This window comes from Puntigrus tetrazona, chromosome 13, assembly GCF_018831695.1.
Source record: "Puntigrus tetrazona isolate hp1 chromosome 13, ASM1883169v1, whole genome shotgun sequence".
NCBI classification, from domain to species: domain Eukaryota; kingdom Metazoa; phylum Chordata; class Actinopteri; order Cypriniformes; family Cyprinidae; genus Puntigrus; species Puntigrus tetrazona.
In genome coordinates this window covers 10,646,641-10,668,949 of record NC_056711.1, presented here as the reverse complement: position 1 = coordinate 10,668,949, position 22,309 = coordinate 10,646,641, and the positions used below count along the sequence as shown (strand labels likewise).

Sequence of the window (22,309 nt, the reverse complement as noted above, 5' to 3'; positions counted from 1 at the left end):
TAAATCGTTTTGCTCTTCATTTAAAGCCTATTTTAAAACAGATTGTTTGTAGATAACTTTGTTGTTGTTTTTTTTACAAATACGCAAATACATTTTTTATGAGAAATGCGACTGAAATATGTCAGAAACTTACCATGCGCAGCTGTGATTTATCTTTTTTAGCATGTGCTTGTTCTTTTGGGGCTTAACATTTTCAGATTTGATGACTTTAATATTTAGAAGACATTATGAGTCGTCTTTCTCTGGCTTTCCTAAATCTCTAACCATGCGTTTATCCGTTTAAAGACGCACATGCACTGTAAGTTTTTGGGATGTTTGCTATTCAGCTTTGAAAATGTTTACGAAAACGCATATGCTCTTTCTTCTTTATAAAAGCACACGAGACAAAACTGCCGTGATGAGAAAAGTCCGTTTTCAGATAGTAAAAGCAGCACTAGGGGTAAAAGCACAAATGACATGGAATTATACCCTGTAGGAAGCAAGTAGGATTACTGGGTTTTTTAGAGAGGATTACAAACTTGCAAAGTGCTCTGATGGACTAGGATAAAAGAAAAACAGAACATTCAAACCAAGATGCGTACATTCTGACTAGTTGATTTTGGAGCCCTCTGGTTAAGGTCACAGAGACCTTGTGATGTAAAGTCAGGACACTCAAAGTTTAAAACTAAAATACATATAAAATAAAAAAAATTTCCAATGCCAAAGCATATCCATTAGAACCATTTACAAAAAGTCCAATGCACAGCTTTTTGATCATGGGTGTAAGCATACCGTATGTAGAGAACTGTGCTCTGCTTTAGTGACGTAGCGAGTCTAATGACTCATGATCGGTTACGTACTGTATGTTTTAATCCTGGTTTAGCAGCACCACAATGGAAAAAACAAAAGCACAACTGTCAACAAGCCCGGCTCGGTGCAGAACACTAGCCCTTCGCCCTAGTTATTTTATGCATCACAAATCACTTGCATGAAACTGAAGGACTTCAACTGCACTGTCTACAATTCATCATACATTAGGTATGTGTGATAACCATTTATATACACATGTATCAACATCAACTACAGAAACACAAGTATATTTGGTACTGAATAACAAATATAGCACCTATCACTCATTTTTTTAAAAATAAAGTATAATATTTCAAATGAAAAAACATTTATTTTCCAAAAAAGCAACCAGTTTTAGTTCCTTTAGAGGTCAGTGTATTACAGTGTCTTGTATCACTCATTGTTTGGTTTTCATTGTCTGCATGCGACTTGTTTTATTTGTTTATTAAAGTGCTTGCTGGGTGATGCCTGTGTTCATTTTGAAAGATAAGTATTGGATTGACATAATATGGAACAGGCATGAAAATCCTAATCTGCTTTTGTACTCCTGTGTTTGTATTATGTGCATTAAAATAAATCTGTTACATAAAACATGCCAATGAATTTATTAAGCGCACGCCAGCTTAAAATAATTTATAATTTAGATTCAAAATATCATCATCAAGCACATATAATAATCTGAGAAAAATAGATTTTCTGTACAGTAGTTGTATTTTCTATGTCTTGAGCACTACTAATTGTCACAAGTTCTCAAAGTGCATTTGTTCGCCTCTGATTAATTGTACTAGAGATTCAGTGGATTCTGTGGATTTTACTAGTTTGTCTGGAAAATCCTGACAATCCATGAGTTCATGACCAGTTGAGACTCTCTTCTGAAGACTGTGGCATCCATAATAAGTACATTAACTTTACTCGGATCTCCACTCAAGCTGGATCAATGTCCCAACGTAATTAAAATGGAGGCTTGTCTGAATCCTTTCGTGGGTATTAATGAGTCTATAGCTGTCTTTGAGCGTGTGTGGTGTCAGTAAAGCTCAGCTGTCGGCCTTCGTTCATTCTTTGGTTTCTGTATCTTCTCAGCAGACCTTCGCCTGGCTTTCCTCTCTTTGCTGGACTCCTTGCAGAGGCCTTCATCGCTGGCAGCTTGGAGACTGTCAAACGTGCCCTGTCTCTCATCGGAGGTGTGAGATTGTTCCGAATGTCTCCTGTTTCTCCACATCTCCGTGCAACGCTCGAAGCAGTTGAACTTGGCGTCGGTGGTGCAGGCGTACATTCCCGCGGGCACAGCGAGCACCATGGCGAATACAATGATGACGATGTGAATGAGCTTCTCTCTCTGCTCCATCTCATTGAAATCACTGCCTGTCACAAATACAATGCACTGGCCGATCCGAGGTGCCTGGTTTTTTAGAGTAACACAGATTTCATATTTAGTGGCTGGCAGCAGGTCTGTGACAGAGTATGTGCTGATACCTGGCCCGATGTATATCTGCTCCTTCTTGAGCGTGTCGTATCGGCCGAAATGGATGGTGAACCAGGTTTCAGATGGATTGTCGGTCACGGCATGCCACTCGATCGTGATGCCGTACACTGTCTGCTTGGCAATACGGATATCGATGTAAACATTTTCCTCAGCGATGGCAGCAGGGAAGCCTGAGGAATGAGACACGGAGCCTTCGGGGGACTTCACGTCCAGAAAAACACCGATGGAGGAATTGCCCAGGAAGTTGTTGGCTGTGCAGGTGTAGAGCCCTCGATCGGCCGGATGGAGAGATGGAATGATCAGCTGGGACTTGATAGTGTCTTCATCCACACGGCTCTGAGTCTCTGAACACACAATAAACAGTTCTCCAAGCTAACGACAATTTAACAAAAAAATATTATTATTACTATTATTAAAAAAATTCATCTCTATAAAATACATTTATGCATTATTGTAAACAAATATGCTAAATATATGAATCGTTTATACAAAAAGAGTGCATTTATATTACGTTTTATGATTTTTTGATAACTTTTTAATATATGAGATATATGTATGATTAATCGCATCCAAAATTTAGGTTGTTGTTTATAAAATATATATGCCTGTGTACTGTGTATATTTATTGTGTGTGTGTGTGTGTTTATATATAAAGACACATACATACAGTATATATTTACTAAATATTTACATGTTTTTATGTTAACATAATTTATATTATACATGAATATATTTACTATATAAACACAACATAAATTTCTTAAATATATATATGTATAACTAAAAAGACTGATGAAAAGAGGAGAAAACATAATCATGCACCGGAACGAACATATACCAAAATCAATTAAACATCTCATGACCACCTCTTCTATGATTTATCATGCTTTATTGTAGGATTTATTTATTGTGGTACATTTTGTCTAACTAACATTTTGTCTTTTCCTAGATTTATATTACACCTGCGGCATGTTGCAGCCTAAGTTCTTAAATAATATAAAAATACATTATATATCCAAGTAATTGTGGGCTATTACTTTATTGTTTTATTGACTTTTAAATGAACAAAAAAGATTAACGTATCATTTAATCATCAAATACTACTACAGTCTGACAACAGACCATTGAAAATTGCATCAATTTTAGTTTGGAATTTTTCTTTTTAATAAAAACGCTACTTAAAACCTTGTTAATACTCTTTCGAGTGCCGCGTAATGATATCCGTGCGCACTAACCGAGGGGTCAATTTTAAATAAAGATATCTATTTAAGTGAAGATAAACGTATGTAAACATGTTTTACTGGAATATCTCTTACCACGAAATCCTCTTAGTATCTTAAGACCATATATCCACCGAACAGCAGGTTCAGGTCTGGCCGTGGCAAAGCACGTTAGCGTGACGTTCCCCCCTAACGGCACGGTGATGTTCGCGTCTGGGGAGCTGACCTCGGGCTTCACACACGTCTTTAGATCGACCTCGTGGAAAAACTTCTCCGCCTTGAATTCGGGGCTGGAGCATTTCAAATACGAGTTCATTAGAATGAAGGGTGGACTCAGCGATTTGATGAACTCGACGAAGCCTCCCAGGCGACAGTCGCAGAGCCACGGGTTTTCATGAAGCGCCAGAACGACGTTGGACGCGGCAGGTAGCTCGTGCTTGTTTTCCGCGTGATAGAGAGGCCAGTTCAGGAAGACGTCTTTAGAAATGACCGAGAGTTGATTGAAGGACAGGTCTAAGTAGGTCAGGCCTGGTAGAAATTTCAGCGCGTGCTCCGGGAGGGCGTCGATGCGGTTGTGCTTCAGGTCCAGGATCTTCAGGTTGGGGGTTTCCTCAAACGCTGTCCATGGTACTGAACGCAGTTTGTTACCCTGCAACCGGAGCTCCGTCAAGTTGCACAAACCTTCCAGACTTTTGATATTTATGATGGCGATGTCGTTGAAGTTCAGCCAGAGATGCTTTAGTGACTTCGCGTGCGAAAACGCTGCCTTTGGTAGCTCACTTAGCAGGGATTTCTCGATTCGGATTTTAGTTACGTTTTCCGGTATGTCCTCAGGAATGCCGGATAAAGGCGCTTCCATACACGTGAGTGACCTAGAGAAAAAAAATCCATACTTTCATTTTTTCTTTCTTTTTTGGAGAAAAGGATAACCCGTAACTTTGAACGTAATAAAAAAAAAGAATACAAAAATGTTTCAGAATTCGGCTCTTGATTAATAACGTTTGACTAATGACAAAACTACTCTCGAAACAAAAAAAACCCCGAAATGATCACAGCAGCCTGAGGTATTCACTTTCTGCTTGGCATGACAGTAAAGACAGTACTATAAGGCACATCAATTATAGAATCATAATAATACGTACATAAAATATAACAGCAAATATACTGTTTAACCATTTTTTATTTATCTTCTTTAACATAAAGGGTCAAAAAAGTTCCTCCAACCACACATATATGCATATTTATAGACTATAGCTCTGCTAGCCCTATTCTCAACACAACAGTCACTAGGCTCAATGGCACTGATGACCTCTGTTAGTACTAAAAGGAGCTGCAACTAACCTCCCATAACGATCGGTCCCACAGGAGCATCCTGGAAAACACTCGGAGCTGATGTGACTTAATAAAAGAAAGAAAACAATCAAGCGAAATATAGTCGAGGCATCCATAGTCTCCTATAACATTACATCCGTTCCCTGTCTCCTCACGACATGACTGCAGGTAGAGTTGAGCAAAGCCTATTATCAGTAATCCTTGACGTACCCTGTGAGACTGATTGGAACTTAATTGTAGGTCTGACCTACTAATGTGGTTAAAAAAAGAGAGTAAATGTAAACTTTTTTTAAAATATATATACAAAATTTATTTTGAAGCATGAATGGGTACTAGGCAACCCGGGACAGTTCTGAATGGTTCAGGTGGCACAGGTTTTACATGGTAAACAAACAGAGATAGACTAACGTTACATACACAATGATGACAATGTTGGTAGATACAATGTAAAAAATGTTTTTTTAAAGTTACATATAAAGATTATCGGAGTGTGGCTTATGAGGAAATGAAAACTTAATGTTCAATTCAAAGTGTTACTTGCTGTTTCAGAAAGTTACTTCCAATTTTTAAGCGAAAAGCGTCCACACCAACGAAAATCAAAACTGATACACTAGACTCATTAAGAGTATACTGTGAAAATGAATCCCCAATATTTTACATAACAATAGTATTCAATAGTATTATTACATATTAACAGATTATTTTTCCCACATATAATACAAATAAACAAGAAATAGTATGAACATTTCCCTTTGAATCAGTTCCTCCTAACAAAGTCTGAAGGGGTTAAAGTCCATATCTACAAGTTCTGGGGCTTGCTCAGCCACAACCCCACCAACAGCCAAAGGCTTAGTTTAGAACCAAGTCCAAAAGCACAGCAACATAAAAGTCTTCTCTTGTGCACTTTGTTGCTTATGCAAAGTATCCCGAAGCTTCTTCACGGATGGCCAGTCATGTACTGCTGGTACAGATTATGTGCACTCAGGTACTGCGGCTGGGCCTGGATACTGTGATGGCTGCGTGGTGGAATTGTGGCTGAGGGATATTGTCAGCAGAAATACTCGTTGGGCTGTCCCTCAATCTTAGCCGTGGACTCTGAGTCTAGGCTGGACCTGGCTGACAGTAATCTGTTGGACTCCTCTGCATTCAGTCTGTTGAGATATTCCCCTTCCAAGCCTTTGGCCTTGGTGCTGGGAGACAGAGTCTCAAATGTAACATAAGAGTCCTGAATGTCTTTGGACTTTTTGCCTAGAAACTTCTTAATTTTCCTCTTAAGTGCCCCGCAGCACACAATCACAGTCAGAGGCACGGCTATCACGCAGGCAACCGTGATTACTACTACATTAATGAGCTTTTGGGTTCCATTAGCGCTAGCTGCTGCATCTGTTGAGAAGATTACACACTGCTCCTTTTTGGGGATCAGCCCCTTGACGCACACGCAGGCGATGTATTTGGTTTTTGGAACCAGTCCCTCGATGATGATCCGGTTGTTGCCAGGACTGACGTTAATTCTGCGCATATCCCTCTCGCCAAACACAGCATAGAGGACGCTGAAAGCGGTCGTGTTCTTGGCAGTGGGTGCCCTCCAGTTCAGACACACAGTGTAGTCTGTGTCGCCAATCACTTTCACAGAGCGCACAACCCTGTCGGGGTCTTGCTGCAGCGAGGATGTGTTCGCGGCCAGGTTGCTCAGATTGGTCTCTAGGAACCCATCGGGACTGGCTGTTTGGGTGTTCGTCCGACTGTTAGCGGCATTGTCGCTCTCCATACCTGGATATGGGCCTGTGTAGCTCACGGTGGCACCAAGAGCTAGCGGATTTTTGGGAGTTGGGGAAACATACGTGGCGATGTGTTTTTCTTGATAGGCTGCTTTGACTATAGGGTTGGGCTTCTTGGACTTCGCTTTGGTTTTTGGGTCCACAGTCGGATTCTCAGCTTTGGGGGCGTCGCTTATGATCAAAGAAATGACGGCTTCTGCACTCCCTGCGTAATTTGTTGCTTTGCAGATGTATTTCCCCGTGTCACGATAGGACACTGCAGGCACGCTTAAAATAGACCAAACGATTCCCTCCTTCGAATTCTCCAGCTGAGCTGCAAAATTTAAAAGAAAAATAAAATGGTTGAGTGCATTCGTTCAAATTGCTCAAACTTATTACTATTGTGTAACCACAGTGCACTGTTGTGTCCACTCCAGAGGTGTAATCGCTGCACATTAGCGCTTCTAGCTAACGCTGCTTAGCCGCACACCACTGGGCTGACTCACCTGTCCCGTTAAGTGGCTTCCCATCTGCCCTTCTCCAAGCCAGCTCAGGAATGGGAACTCCAATTGTTCCACATCGCAGCAAGACATTGTTGCCCACTGCGCTCCTCACCCGGGCTACGGCCGTGTGGACACGAGGCCCCTGGCAGCGCCGAAGCTCAGCATCGCTAAACAGAACTCCGGAGAGGCTCTCTGGATCCGCACACCTGAGCCTTGTGTCAATGAAAGCCACTGACAGGCTGGGAGACTTTTGGAACTGGACCAGGTCGTATAACCGACAATCACACAACCACGGGTTGTCATGAAGACCTGCAGTAAAACAGTGGAAATCAGTGGAAAGACACTCTTCGACTCTTCAACTTTTATGATTGTAATAAAAAGTTAGAACTGTGAGAGAATTTCATCTAAATGTTTCCTTGAAAAGGGATTTTTTCTTATTTCAAAAATTATATACGTTTATATAAAAATATATACACTGGAAAAAACAGGTGCATGATTTACCATTAAATGATCTTCAGTCAGAAACTGTACATTTCTCTAATAATTTTAAATAAAAGGCAATAACAATGAATTAAACTGGACATTTTAAGAATAAAACGGAAATATAATCTATATAAATAATCAAATATACAAAATATATCATAACCTTAATATATTACATTAAGAAAAGAAGACTTACCAAGAATCATTTTTGAACTTTCTGCTCCCTGGATGGGTTTGACTGTCAGCCAAGTATTGAGGACCTCAGATGGCACTGTCAGCAGATTATTGCTGGATAAATCCAGGTAGGTTAAATTTTTCATGTAGGGAGCAGCCTCAGATGGTACCGAGGACAGCTGATTGTTGTGTATATCGAGTAGCCTCAGACTGGGCATGTCCATAAGGGATTCCCACGGAAACGCAGAGAGCGAATTTCCATCGAGCCTTAGTTCCTCTAAACTGTACAACCCGCGAAAACTGTCCGGGTTGAGAGAGGACAAGACGTTAAATGACATCCAAAGGAATTCTAAGTTAGAGAGGTAGCTGAAAGCCTCGCTCGGGATCCTCTTGATTGCGGTCTTTTCGATCCGAAGTTTCGAGGTGTCGCCTGGGAAAGTGGCGGGGACCAGGGAAATCTCGGGATCGTTGCAAATCACGCTCCTGCAAAACGCGAGGAAATTAAGGATCTTTAAAATGTCTTTGAATGACTCTACAAATGCTTGTAAAACGAAAAAAAAAAAAAAAGTTATTTGCGTCAAAAATAATTCCACCTGTATTGCGCGATGAAAACGAAAGATCTTTGCATTTAAATTTTCCCTATTTTAAAATTCTGAAATAAATAAGCAAATACCTTCAGTGCCATAAACTGCATTAAACACAATATGTAGCCAAAATACGGAATGCGCAAAAAGGAAGTGCACCACATTTAAAGTGAGAAACATGCCCTGCGTGAATTAAATAGGCTAAAGCTGAGATCAAAAACCAAAAAACAAAACGCAGACTCACCTGGCTCTTGATCCATCGCTCAGGTTATGATAAAAGCAGCTGCACTGGGAAGGACAGGTGCTCCGAGCAAGTGGAAAGCCAGCAGATGCCAGTAGGAGACCCAAAAAGACAGTAAGAGACATTTCGCTACTCGTGTCAACAAAACACCGCCGAACGTAGTTTTAATGAAAAAAACATCCACTTGCAATTATGGGAAAAATAACCAGCATGTCATCGTCGCTCTGCTTCGATGTCCCATAATGATGTGACTGCTGCGAGTCCGGCAGATAAAAAGGACAGATGAGGATTAGCGAAATCACGCGCGTTCTTTTCATTTAGATGTGGACGCTGATAGGCTACGGAGAGATGCAGCTGTTAATTATAGGGAGGAAATATTTCTGAATTGGCCATAATGTTGAATGCCCATCCCCCATCCAGCTCTCTTTCAAACCATCCTCTACCTGGCAGCCGGACTAGAAAATGTGTTGCATCACTTCTGGACTGTGTAAGCTGATGGTACTTTTGGCAGCTGCTCTGTTCTGGCTGTACCAGTCACTATAGGGCAGAGCAGGGAGTGTTGAAAAAGATTGTTTCTACATCTTTCAAAATAAAAATAAATAGATTTTTTTATATTAAGATTTATTTCTATGTTGCAAATGATATTTCCATGTTTGCCTGCTATAAAATGTATCGATCCTTCCTTGTAATAATTAGCATGAGAGTTGCCAGACTAAGGACATCCAACTTTGTGCACAGCTATTGTGGCGTGTCTGATAGGATTTTAAAAATATTTCTTTTTTTCATGTAATCCTGTTAGGCTTTGGCTAACAGGCAGCTTGTTTGGGTTTAAAAGTGCTGTTATTAACTGTTGGTAAGGTTATGTAGACAGATACAAGCCAGCGTAAGAAAAAACATTCGGAAAAGTGGAGGAATGATAATATTTTAGTATCTTAGGTTTCTGAAATAAGTGCCAAACGCAGAGAAGTTAAAATGTTAAACACATTTCTATTTTAAAAGGGTTGCATGTGAACATACACCCTTGGTATAAAACTGGTCTGGGTTTAATGAGACTGTTCCTGTAACTGTTGACCACAAGAGGTATTTTTGCCAGAAGCCTGTATTTGTTTGTGCTACTGTAGGTTTGTAAACACAACATTGGTTGAACCTTGGAATCAGGTCATCTGTTCTTTATTGCCAAGTTGTAAACATAAAACAGAATTTATGAGCTTAAGGCAAGAGTTAAGTTTAAGTTTTAAATAATAAATGTTTAATTATTCTCATTTTTAAATAAAATGCAAAACCTTTAATTTAACCTCTGACTTCCAAAATCTCTCTCGCACACATTATTCATGTTTTTGTGAGTGTTAAGGTTTAATACAGTAAGCTAATTTTTGTTAGTTTTGTTACACAAGGCATCTAATCAGATTTGCACTAGCAAACCAAATTTTATTTTACAATAGCATGTGGATATTTTTATGCATAAAGACTTCGTAGACTTATATGCATTTTTAAACATGTAAATCATATTTCATAACCTCAGCATCTTTACCGACTCTTGTTTTGGACATGTGGTATGAAATTATACATTGTGTTATTGCACATTGTACAAGGCCCTGTATGATGAAATGGGACTTCTTGTGATAAAAAACACTGATGATTGCAGATCTGATTAAATCTTACCCGATGAAAGTAGGTTAATGTATCAGTGTTGCTTCGCACCCTATTATTTTGCTCTCACTCATGTATGAATAACACAATCAGGAAACAAATGGCCTTAATAAATCAATATTTGAGCACCAAACACAGCTTATCGTTGTGATTTTATAATGAAATATTCCTCAGAACAGCAACTAATCTGTTTGTGAATGAGTCATTCGCTCTCAGTAGAGTCTGAAGATGTGTCCTAATCTATTCCATTTCTCCAAACCACAATGTCTCAAACAATTGAGACAAGTCATTGCAAATGCTCTAATCAGGTTCCTCTAATCATCCCTCTGCTACACAATGTCTGTTAGTGTCAGGAGTGACACCTCGACAACAGAAGGCGACGCACTGGATTGGCACGGACTGAACTGGTTCCCATCCACCTCGGTCTTATCATCAGAGCGCTCAAGCGTCCGACGCACAAAGGCTTGTTGTGTAACTGAATGAGCGCTTTACAGTCGCCCTGTGTAAATGCGTATTAGGGGTCAATGGTAGGAGTTGTTATATTCATTAAGACATTCTTGCGCGGATTGTGGCAGAGGGAGAGGGCTTTACATAATTACGTTCATGCTTTTTCACGTGAAACGCTCCTTTAAAAGAAGGCTTCGACCGAACGCGCCTCCGAGGCACATCGCGCGCGCGAGAGGACCGTCGTTCTCCACAGTTCGTCGGGATTGCGTTCAAAATGGTGACGTCGTATCCATTACCGGAGGGATTCTCCGAGTTTGATGTGTTCTCCCTGGGATCTTGTCTGCTCGTGGAGGGTAAGAGTCGTGTTCAGGTAAAAAGAGACGAAGAAACGAGGATCGCGTGTCTTTCTTTGTAGATATGCGTAGCCTCAATAGGATGCGCTTTATTGCAAATATTGAAACAGTGCTGTAATTTATCCGTCTATCTGAAGATGTCACTGAATGCATGCTGCTGTTGTGTAACCGCGCTGTTTTGGGGGTCTCGAGAAGCTCTGAATGTTCACACGTTTTCTGTGTCCTCCGAAGGTCTCCTCGGGTTCTTCCTGAATGCTGTCACCGTTGTTGCTTTTCTTAAAATAAGAGAATTACGCACCCCGAGTAATTTTCTCGTGTTCAGTCTGGCCATGGCAGATATGGGTATTTCTATGAACGCCACTATCGCTGCCTTCTCCAGTTTTCTGAGGTGAGCACGCGCACGTTTGTGTGTTGATGATGATACTGTTGACGGAACCCCTGCGTCACGGGTGTAGCGTGTAAATACAGCTGTGATGTAATGAAATGTGTCTTTTGATCACATCCCTGCTTAAGTAAACTGATCCAGCCTACGATGATTTGAGCTGGTCTCCACGGTCTCCACGGTCTGGGAAGACTGGTTTGTTGACAGGTTTTAAAGAGGTTTTGAGCATTTTTGAGCGATCCTTTTGACAACACTAGGTTGGCCAATTTGGGAAAGCGTTATTTATTGATTGATTGATGATTGTAAGCAGGAATTCATTGTTGGAACGTCCAGCACTCTAGTTGGTTTCCAACTGTTGGAATCAAATCGGCTGTTTTTTGGAAAACAGTAGCCAGCTAATGAGCCGTTTGGGCCAGAAACCAGCTACCACGTTCCAAAACACCGATATGTTAGATTTGAGTTTTTACTGATACAAGCAAGGATATGATCAAATATTCAAGATAGAGGAACCAGGAAAATCTGTCATTGAGACAAACACGTAACCTATGACTATTCATTTAAAACTATTAATACAGATAAACAGCAAAAGCTATGAACATAAACCAGCAAACTGGTTTATACTTTGTATAAATACTTTGTCTTCTGGAAACTCTAGATACTGGCCTTATGGATCAGATGGATGCCAAACCCATGGATTCCAGGGCTTTATGACTGCTCTGGCCAGCATCCATTTTATCGCGGCTATTGCTTGGGACAGATACCACCAGTACTGCACAAGTGAGTAGCGAAATTAAAAATAAAGAATGAGATGCACGTTAGCAAGATGTTCAACATGCTGTGTTCTAGTTCAGCCCACCCATGTTGCCAAGACCACCTGCTTAATGCATGTATAATGTATATAGGCTTCACCAAAGGCCATTCTTTTCAGAATCTCATTGAACAGCCATTTTAAACACAGAGCGTGAGAAATACACACACACACACACACATTCCAAACAAAGATAAAAAAAAAAAAAAAAAAAAAAAAAAAAATTCTGAAAATATTTTTGAGCACCATATTAGAATATTACACTAATATTAAAAATACAGGTTTTAAAAGTAGAAAGATGCATTTGTAAAGATTCCATATAACTACAAGAACTATACTCTTTTGTGAATTATTATTATAAGTATTAAAATTTTTGTACCTTTTTTATGTTAAAGGTTCATTAAGGAGCTAAAAATGCTAAAGAATCTTTGTTTTTAACAGTAGAATGATTCAAGGATGTGACACTGAAGTCTGGATTATTGGCTGCTGTGGCACTATCACAGGACTAAATAATTTTTTTTTTTTAAATATATGACAATAAAAATATCAGAATAATGTTTTTATTTTTGATAAAATAAATTTAGCCTTGGAGCATAAGAGATTCAATAAAATTAAGAGCGCTTGCATGCCTCTTTCTCTCTTGAATATGCTCAGGGCCTACAATGCCCTTGTAATTGTAGTTCATATTATATTCCTAAAATTTAAGCAACAAAAATGTTTGGCTTTTTCTTTTGTCCTTATGCACGTATGAGCATAAAGGTCTATAAACTGTAAACTAATAATTAGCTATCATGATGCCAGTACTATTGTTGTATTTAATTTGTACATTTCAGTTTTAACAGTGTAACGTGAATTATTGTAGTGACACCTTGTGTTATTAGGGACTAAGCTGAAGTGGAGCAGTGTCATCACCCTGGCTATGTTCATCTGGCTCTTCACTGCCTTCTGGGCCTCGATGCCTCTGATTGGATGGGGGGAGTATGACTACGAGCCCCTGAGGACCTGCTGCACACTGGACTACAGCAAGGGTGACAGGTAATTTTTACATTCACAAAGCACATCATCTTGTATGATTATACCATAAGACAGTTGTCACCAGTGTCACATTTGACCCATATATTCAAATGTGTGTTCTGACCCACATAAAAAGCAATATTAGGGTCATAGAGAGGTCACGTGACTCCGATTTCCTTGTAAATCTGCTGACTGTGAAATGAGACCTATAATGGAATCGTTCCTGTTCTTTTACACAGGAACTATGTGTCTTATTTGATCCCCATGTCCATCTTTAACATGGGCATTCAGATGTTTGTTGTGCTGTCTTCCTATCAATCCATTGATAGGAAATTCAAGAAGACTGGCCAAGCCAAGGTAAAGTATCCTCTGTTCCTTTCATGCACCCTTCGGTCTCACATGTCAAATTCTAATATGGCACAGAGTATACATTTCCCCTTACGTTGCATAAGACTGTTATTCACAGGGTTTGAGTAGGTCAAAGAAATATTTGGCCTGGAAGCACACAGGCATCTCTGCAATAGCCGCTGAACTCTTCTCTAGGACAGAACTATTATGTAACGCGAAAAAAATGCATGCACACCGATACCAAAGTGATTGAAAAGGAATAGGATTTCCTCACAGAGACAACAGAAAATGGTTATTAGCCTTACATATACAAAAACTTTTAAAAACTATTTGCTAAATGGAATAAAGCTGAAATATAATAGCACAATCACTTTAAGTTCGTTTTTGTTTTGTATTTCTCAGTAGTATACATAAAAGTACTACGGCCTGTAGTATGTAGGTCATTTTGTTGTCTTTGTTGAGCCTTCATGCCTAATTGAGTTTATTACATTTGTTCTGATGTACTCTTTTTGTGTGTGTGTGTGTGTGTGCTCTGTGTTTGTTCACTCATCAGAACAGTAGAATGTTTAATGGTGTATATGTTACGTCAAAGTAAAATCTGCAGCGTGTGACTTAGAAATCCAACTAAGACTAAATCTCCTGTGCAGTTCAACTGCGGCACTCCTCTGAAGACCATGCTGTTTTGCTGGGGCCCCTATGGTATCCTGGCTTACTATGCTGCTGTGGAAAATGCAACCCTCGTCTCTCCTAAACTGAGGATGGTGAGAAAAATCACGTTTAAAGCATAGCAGACAATCCTTTATCTATTTCTATCTAATCCTTTAACTACATTTATGTATTCTGTAGAGCACAAAAGAAGATTCTGAAAAGTTCTGAAATGATACAATGAAAGTCAGTGGCTTCCAAAACAACACTGAAATAAAATAATTTTAAAAAACCCTCATAGATTAATAAAAAAAAATTAAATCATAGATTAATTAATAAAAATGTGCCATCTAAACAGAACTAAAATAAACCAAGATGAAAAGTGCATACTTCAGGGGGTTAAAAAAAATATGACGTAATATACATAGGAATCACAACATCTTTATACACTAATTTTCCCCACATTTTCAGGGACTCAAATGTAGTTGGACAAATAGATATAATAATAACATTAACGGTCATTTTTAATATTTTGTTGAGAACCCTTTGCAGGCAAATGCCTTAAGTCTGGAACTCATAGGCATCACCAGAGATCAGGTTTCCTCCTTTGGGATGCTTTGCTGGGTCTTGCAGCTGACTTCAGTTGTTGTTTGTTTGCGGGTCTTTCTGCCTTTAGTTTTGTCTTCAGAAATTGAAACGGATGCTGAGTCAGGTTGAAATCAGGAGAATGACTTGGCCACTGCAGAATATTACACTTTTGCCTTCAAAAACTCCTGAATTGCTTTTTCTGTATGTTTTGGCTCAGCGTTCATTTGTTCTGTGAAGCAAATTCTTCCTACTGTTTCTGTCTTCAGTTACACGATCACTTCCCACCAGTAACCCAGTGCCACTGGAAGCCCTGCTCCACCATGTTTCACTGACAATGTTTTATGCAGTGGATCATGAAATATTCCAAGCCTTCTCCATACATTTTCCTTTCTGTCCCTCTGGCCTTGTTTACACCTTGTGGTGGATCCTCTCTGTCTTTGTTCTTGTGAAGTCTTCACTTGATATTAGTGACAGTGACAAGTACGGTACCCCTTGGAGAGTGTTCCTCTCTTGGCCAAATGTTGTGAAAGGGTTTTTTTATACCATGGAGAGGATCCTCTGATCATCCACCATTGTTGTCCTCTGTGGATGTCCATGCCCTTTTATGTTGCTGAGTTCACTAGTGCATACTTTTTTTCCCAGAATGTACCAAACTGTTGATTTGGCCACTCCTATTGTTCCTGCTATCTCTCTACTGGATTTGTTTAGTTTTTGAAGCCTAGCAATAGTTTATTTTACTTGCATGGTGAGCTTGCAAGTTCACAACAACAGCTTACAAATGCAGATGGCACAATCAACTTTAGATCTTTTACCTACTGATATAGAAATAATGAAACGACTTTTGAGTCAATGTTGTACTCATTTATGGTCCCTTGAAAAATGGGGAGGTAGATATTAAAGCTCAGTGCACTTCATCAAAGTGCACCGTCACAGGAATACATAACATTTTAAACACGTTTTACGGGATTTTTTGAACAAATTTGGAGACTGCAGTGTAAATACACAAGCTGATAAATAACATTTCTGTTTAACATTTTGTTTAATGCTGTATGCATGAAATAAAAGTGTTCTGAACATGTTCTTACAGATTGCACCCATTTTGGCTAAGACGTCACCTACTTTCAATGTCTTTGTTTACTCCCTTGGAAATGAGAACTACAGAGGAGGAATCTGGCAGCTGCTCACTGGCCAAAAGATTGAGACGCCTTCTATCGAGAACAAGACCAAATAATCTAAGAATGTGATAACAGTTAATGTCCAGGTAGTTTGTTTCTAACAGGTATGACACTTGTTTATCTGCATTGTGTGCTTACGTCATTCTTGCTGTATTTTTGTGGAGTGTTTGTGGACATGAGAGTGGAGGTCGTGTTTGTGGTAGTTTGGTCTTTTATATTTAATATAGAAGATTTCAGCAAGTAATACAATTTCTAAACTGATATTTTGACAAAGCACATAAGCTGCTCCTAATGGAAATGTTACAGAATGGGGTCGAATTTCATCCATATCATCGCAAAGCACATTTAAGAAGAGAATTTGTGGCCATCGTTTAATAAAGGTTAAGCTGCTTCCATGTATGCAGTTTTGCAAGGAAACACAATCAGGAACTTATTTTTTAAGGTTGTGACTAAACTTCTAAGATGTTTTACAGCATAAGTGCCATTACATTGTACATTAAAACTGGCTTCTAAATGTTACAATTAGTTACAAATTCATTTACTGCTAGCTTTAAGAGTGCAAAACTTTTTACCATCTCTACAGTGCATTAATTCATTTAATGTTAACCAGAATGTACACTTTGGCACACCAAGGAAATAAAGTGTACTTTATTTTGCACATAGGGAAATCATTTGCTATGAGATAAAGGTCTACATCAAGCTTATGAGACAGAATTAGGCAAGCAACATTTTCTAATCCCAGAAACAACGGTGCTTTTCATGAAAGCACATTCCCCAGTGCACAAGATTAGTCAAAAGAAAAAGATTATGCACAAGACTCACTGCGATTGGAAATGTTCAGACTGGTGATCTCGTTTTCCCTCTGCAGATTCTGTCTCTGTTTTAACATCGTTCTGGCATCTGAAAAATAATAAATGAATGCCAAATCATTTTTGTGTTGCCATTTTGTACACTGTAAGGAAAAAATGTTTTGTCGGGTAACATAAAATGTGTTTCATGTTTGTAATTAAACGTATTAGAAATATCTGAAGTTTCATTTTTTGCAGAAACAACATTACTTCATACACAGATTGTAATGTTCAATAAAGAGGCTGAATATCACAAACCAAAGTAGCAGTGATTTTGTTATAAATTGTATCAAATGTGCATATTTCTAGTTTTTTTTTATTATTTAATTGTATAGAGTACATTGCATGCAAAGACAAACAGGCAAAAGGTCACTCTTTTTACACATTTCACGAACATGTTTAACATCTTCATAAACACACAAACATTATTTAATGTGCTGACACATGCTGAAGTGCAAAAGGGTTGAGTTTTAGTGTAACTATAAGTAGAACAGATAGAAGTACACAGAATACAGAGAAAATGTCTTAATAATCTGACAATATACAGTAGTATCAACCAATAACCATAAGGATGCGTACAAAAGATATACTTGGTTGTTCCACAATGTTTGTGACACGCCAAGGAACAAATGACAGATATGTACAACCTTTACCGTGATTCATGTGTAAGTCTTTAAAAGCTCTTCTGTCCACTTTAAGCTCGACTTCCTCAAGTGCACTTTCAGTAACCTGTGAATGATGTTCAGAGGATGTTTTGTCAGCAACATTTGATGTGCAGTTCTCAGCCAAGATGTGAACTTTATTATGTCTTAATTGAGCACTTTAGTGAACTGGAGAACTGCGAAGATGTTCATTTCCAAAAACTAACCTTACACCTGTCAGCATCTTTATGCATTTGCTAAATTCAATTCATTTTTACATTTGTACTTGAAAGTAACTTACTCAGTGGCTTTTTATTCATTTGTACTTCATATGGCTCTGCTGCACTTTTCCTCACAAATCACTGCTGCCTTAAGAGATGGCTTTAGCTTCTGCGCACACCAATATTTATATTACATTTCATATGACTTCTTATTTCTAATATTTTAATGATCCTGCATTCAGTAATCCAAAATAAGAACAAAAAACTAAAGGCAAACAATTCATTTTGGCCACTTGCATACCACTAAAAAGATTTTGGTGCATGGAAAGAATGCTTATAAAAATAAAGCAATGTTTTTTAAATAACTTAATGATAAATCATTATTACAGATGTCATCAAAGCAAAGTCAGAAAGGGTAGCCAAGTCAGAAAACTCATTTTTTTACAGTGCTTTTATAGAAGTTAATGCATAACTGGCATAAATCCTTGGACAATAAAATTCCATGTTGTATTTTAAGACGAATGGCCCACATCTCTTTGAAATCCAAACGGAATCGGTCCAAGTAAAGTCACACATGCGATGTGACTATAAGATACGAATGGTTCTTTGATATGTAGTCAATTTATAACACATAACACATTGTACTGAGATCGAGAGAGATCCGCTGCCTTACAACCCGGAGCAATCAGTCCCAAGCTTACAATCAGATGTCCAACGGTTCAAGAGCACTCTGAAAGGTCAAAATGGCTGCCAGAAGTCATGCATTTATTTATTTGATTAAACAACATTTGAAGCAGATTATGCAATCATTACGCAAATGTAAATGGGAAGCAGCCTGTCATAACAACAGAACTGGCAGATCATCCTGGCAGCGTTTTCACAATGAGTGATGGTCAACACCACTGGACGAACGACGAAAGCGAGCTCCATTTAACACCAAATATATTGGGTTTGTGCTACTGTGTTTTCATAAACATTAAATAAACGTTTGAACAATTAGACATAAAATGGTCAAAAAAACCCAAACATTTTTGGTGTTTTTTTCAAGAAATTGTATTTTAAAGGATTACGGACATAGTGTAATCTGGATTACTGATGTGTGCGTCATTGCTCTTTAGAGAGCGCTGTGTTCTTGGTCATTTAAAGCGCTGAAGTCATATTAACTATATTGTGGACTGAAAAGGGATATATGCATATTGCCTACATGACTAAAAAATCCTGGATATCAGTAATTAATTAATCCATAAATAAACACTACTATGTTGTTTTATACTATTTATTGATGTTTTGAATTAGCTTTTGTTTGTACTTTCGGTTTTCGTTTTAATTTACAACTTTTTTTTATTATCATTTCAGTTATATACATATGTATATATATATATATATATATATATATATATATATATATATATATATATATATATATATATATATATGTATATAACTGAAATAAATAAAAATGTTAATAAATGTTAATATATATATATATATATATATATATATATATATATATATATATATATATATATATATATATATATATATATAAACCCAATAACACTATCGCTCTCTATTTAATTTCAATTTTATTTCTTTATTGGGAAGGTCTTCCAACAGACATTCTATTGATAAGTAACTTTTCAGGTAAACTTATTCTAACCCTAACTCTACTGATAGTCTAAAAACACTTTCTTAGTAGACATACAGATGCATCGTTACTAATAGTCAACAGAACAGGGCCATCGAAATAAAGTAAATCCGTAAAAAAAGTGTCCCTCCAACACTTGTACTCACCATTCTTTTTCCATTATGTTTGCTTGTTTCCTTTTTATTTGTTATTATTAAAAAAAAAAACATACCATGTGTAGCGACTATACAGAACTAATATAATATTGCTCTTTTGCTGGTTTGTTGGCTTCTGTTGCCTCTTTTGTAAGTAGTTTTGGATAAAAGTATCTGCTAATTGACTAAATGTAAATGCTAATATCAGTAATAACTTTACCGTCAAATCAATGTAAGAGTTTAATAAATATTAATCAAATCTTAAGCAGCAAGCCAGAGACGATAAACTCTGAATTTACATTGCAGTACTGTAAGTACTAAAAAAAACTGAGCTTTGACTCTCAAGTCTTTGAGAAAAGTGTATTTTGTATTCAATATTTTTAGTCGCAATGACAAGTTCCTCAAAGAAAAAAGGAGTCTCAGTTGCTCTGAATTTTTATGTCACATACAATAGATCCCCAATATGCTAACATGAATTTCAAATATGAACCTGCCTGTCCATGTTTTCGTCTCTTAATATAAAGAGAAGTAGAGAGCTGATGATGTGTAACGATTTCTTAGCTTGGGTTAATTTTACAAGTGACTAGCTTGGCTGTTGTCTGAGCCGGCCTCCATTAATGAAATTGTATTTTCTCAACAAGGTTAGCTTAATCCTTTTGTTTATGATTCACTCAGGCACATGGATTAAACATTTTTAATCATTTTTTTCCCTGCATATTTCAATTTCACATGTCCACGTGTGCAGCAGGGCTGTGATTTGTTACTTGGCATGACAAGAAGACGCGGTTTGATGTCAAACACTGTTTTCTCATATTACACAGTATGTACGTATAAACCGTTAAAATAAATAAATAAATAAATTAAATAAAACGTACAGTAATCAGAGTCCGAACACAAATTAATGTGGCCAGTACGAGAAAAAAAAAACCTTTTTTTTCTTTCCAGATTCTGTTTCAGTTTAGAAACAGATTAAAAGATCAACCGCAAATGAAATTCGCTCAGAACGTGCCACCGGATAAGTACAGTGCAAATGTTGAACAAGACTCAAGAAGATGACATTAGGAGCTCGTAAAAATGTGTTTCTTCAGAGTCTGTGATTCTTTTTTAAAGACATAATTCAGAGAATACTGAATATCCCGCCAACATAAGAATAGAATCAGAGCAAATGATAAACGCTAAAATACGTTTATTAAACAGCTTTCAAAGCCAATGAAACCATGATGGCTTCAACTTGAACACAGGCATCATGAATTAATACTTTTTGCCACAGAAGATTACATGGGAAACTTGTTTCAGATCAGATTCGAGTGGAGTTCAGGCTGGAACGGCACAAAAACTTTGATCCTCGGGGAACGAATCCAGTGAAGAAGAGGAGGAGGAGGGATTGGGGATATGACGTATTTGCTTCACGCCAAGCCAATGCAAGGAATTAAAACCATATTATTTCCAGTGAATGAATAGACTGCAAAGACAGGCTGTAGAGTGAGGGATTAAAGAGAGAGAGACAGAAAGAGCACATGAAAACAACAGCTCCCAGGGGAAACACACCATTTGAATGCGTATGTAGTGCACTACATGCCATGAATAAATGCACATCGTTGATGTGATACAAAGGTTTATTGTTATTATTCATTATTATGAATTGAATACATTTTATCATTATTGCAATTATGCAACTTTTTGTATATAATAAGATCCGACATTTATAAAACCTTAAAAAAAAACAAAAAACAAAAAAAAGGAGTGTTTGCAGGCAGTATAGAATTATTTTTAGTATGCTATCTTATTAAAAATCTATATTTGATACATATGTTTATATGTGTTGTATATATTATACACAGCTGGCTGAGCATGTGCGCCCTACTAGGGCCATCTAGTGGTAGGAGATAATACAACAACATTTAATTAAACGTTGATTTGTGTGCCTTCATTCATTCAGGGTAGCGTGTTATTTCGTTTCGAGGCTGTGAGGGATAAACTTACAGTGCATTCCATTGTTTTCAACATATTCAATTCTCTTTAAGTAACATATTTGCATATTTATTGTTCTCTGACTTTAGTTAACAGCCGCATGACAATTAAACAATATTCAATAACAGTTTAGTCATTGTTATGCGTAGTTAAAATATCCTAGATAACAAAAAAAAAACTTTTAATCGAGTTTTTTTAATCTAATTTTTGTTGTTGTTTTGAAAAGGACTAGTTCACTCAAAAATGAAAATTCTGTCATCATTTACAAAGGAAGGTTTTTTTGAAAAAAAAAAAAAAGAGGTTTGCACAAAGCCGTTTTCCTTCACCATTGACTTCCATAGTAGAAAAAATTACTATGGAAGTCAATGATGACCCAGAACAGCCCGGTTACAAACGTTGTTCAAAATATCTTCCTCTGTGTTCGGCCAGAACAAAGAAATTCATACAGGTTTGAAACTACTTGAGGGTGAGTATATGATGACAGAATTTAAATTTTTAGATTAACTTTATTAAATATAGTTACTACCTTAAAATGTATTTAAATGTATGATAATGTGATATACGTAACAAACAACATTTAATGTGTTTGAAAAATGAAAGCCTTCTAAATGGTAGGCTTGAGGGCATGTTGTATCCTGATGGTTGGGAGTCAGATTTGTAATTCGGAGGTTGCGGGTTTGATGCTCAGTACCTCTCTTTGAGGAGCCCTTGATGAAGGCAAGCTCCTAACCCCCGACTGCTCCCAGACACAAATGGCCAACTGTTTGTAAATCCACTGAATAAATATTGTGCTGCCTTTCAATTTTCTGTGTTATTACAGCCACTTGACTA

The 22,309-nt window shown here is 37.7% G+C and overlaps 3 protein-coding genes across 5 annotated transcripts; 1 reads left to right on the top strand and 2 right to left on the bottom strand.

Annotated features, from left to right (window-relative positions):
- Positions 1-60: 60 nt before the first annotated feature.
- lrit2 (leucine-rich repeat, immunoglobulin-like and transmembrane domains 2) lies at positions 61-4,979 on the bottom strand. The gene is made up of 3 exons (XM_043256076.1): positions 4,873-4,979; positions 3,628-4,403; positions 61-2,655 (listed from the first exon to the last, which is right to left on the bottom strand). Exons 1-3 carry the CDS (start codon positions 4,977-4,979, stop codon positions 1,853-1,855), a joined length of 1,686 nt encoding a protein of 561 aa, XP_043112011.1. The 3' UTR covers positions 61-1,852.
- A 210-nt stretch (positions 4,980-5,189) lies between these two features.
- lrit1a (leucine-rich repeat, immunoglobulin-like and transmembrane domains 1a) lies at positions 5,190-9,347 on the bottom strand. Its single transcript, XM_043254811.1, has 4 exons — positions 8,609-9,347; positions 7,803-8,263; positions 7,127-7,432; positions 5,190-6,954 (listed from the first exon to the last, which is right to left on the bottom strand). The coding sequence occupies exons 1-4, from the start codon at positions 8,728-8,730 to the stop codon at positions 5,912-5,914; spliced, it is 1,932 nt and encodes a 643-aa protein (XP_043110746.1). The 5' UTR covers positions 8,731-9,347; the 3' UTR covers positions 5,190-5,911.
- A 693-nt stretch (positions 9,348-10,040) lies between these two features.
- rgra (retinal G protein coupled receptor a) lies at positions 10,041-17,120 on the top strand. 3 transcript variants are annotated; one of them, XM_043254505.1, is made up of 7 exons: positions 10,041-11,055; positions 11,287-11,443; positions 12,093-12,214; positions 13,127-13,280; positions 13,499-13,616; positions 14,255-14,368; positions 15,928-17,120. In XM_043254505.1, exons 1-7 carry the CDS (start codon positions 10,977-10,979, stop codon positions 16,069-16,071), a joined length of 888 nt encoding a protein of 295 aa, XP_043110440.1. In that variant the 5' UTR covers positions 10,041-10,976; the 3' UTR covers positions 16,072-17,120. The 3 variants fall into 3 exon arrangements, with proteins under 3 accessions (XP_043110440.1, XP_043110441.1, XP_043110439.1); XM_043254506.1 differs by having other exon boundaries at positions 10,041-11,072; XM_043254504.1 differs by lacking the exon at positions 10,041-11,055 and having other exon boundaries at positions 11,079-11,443.
- The last annotated feature ends 5,189 nt before the right edge of the window (positions 17,121-22,309 follow it).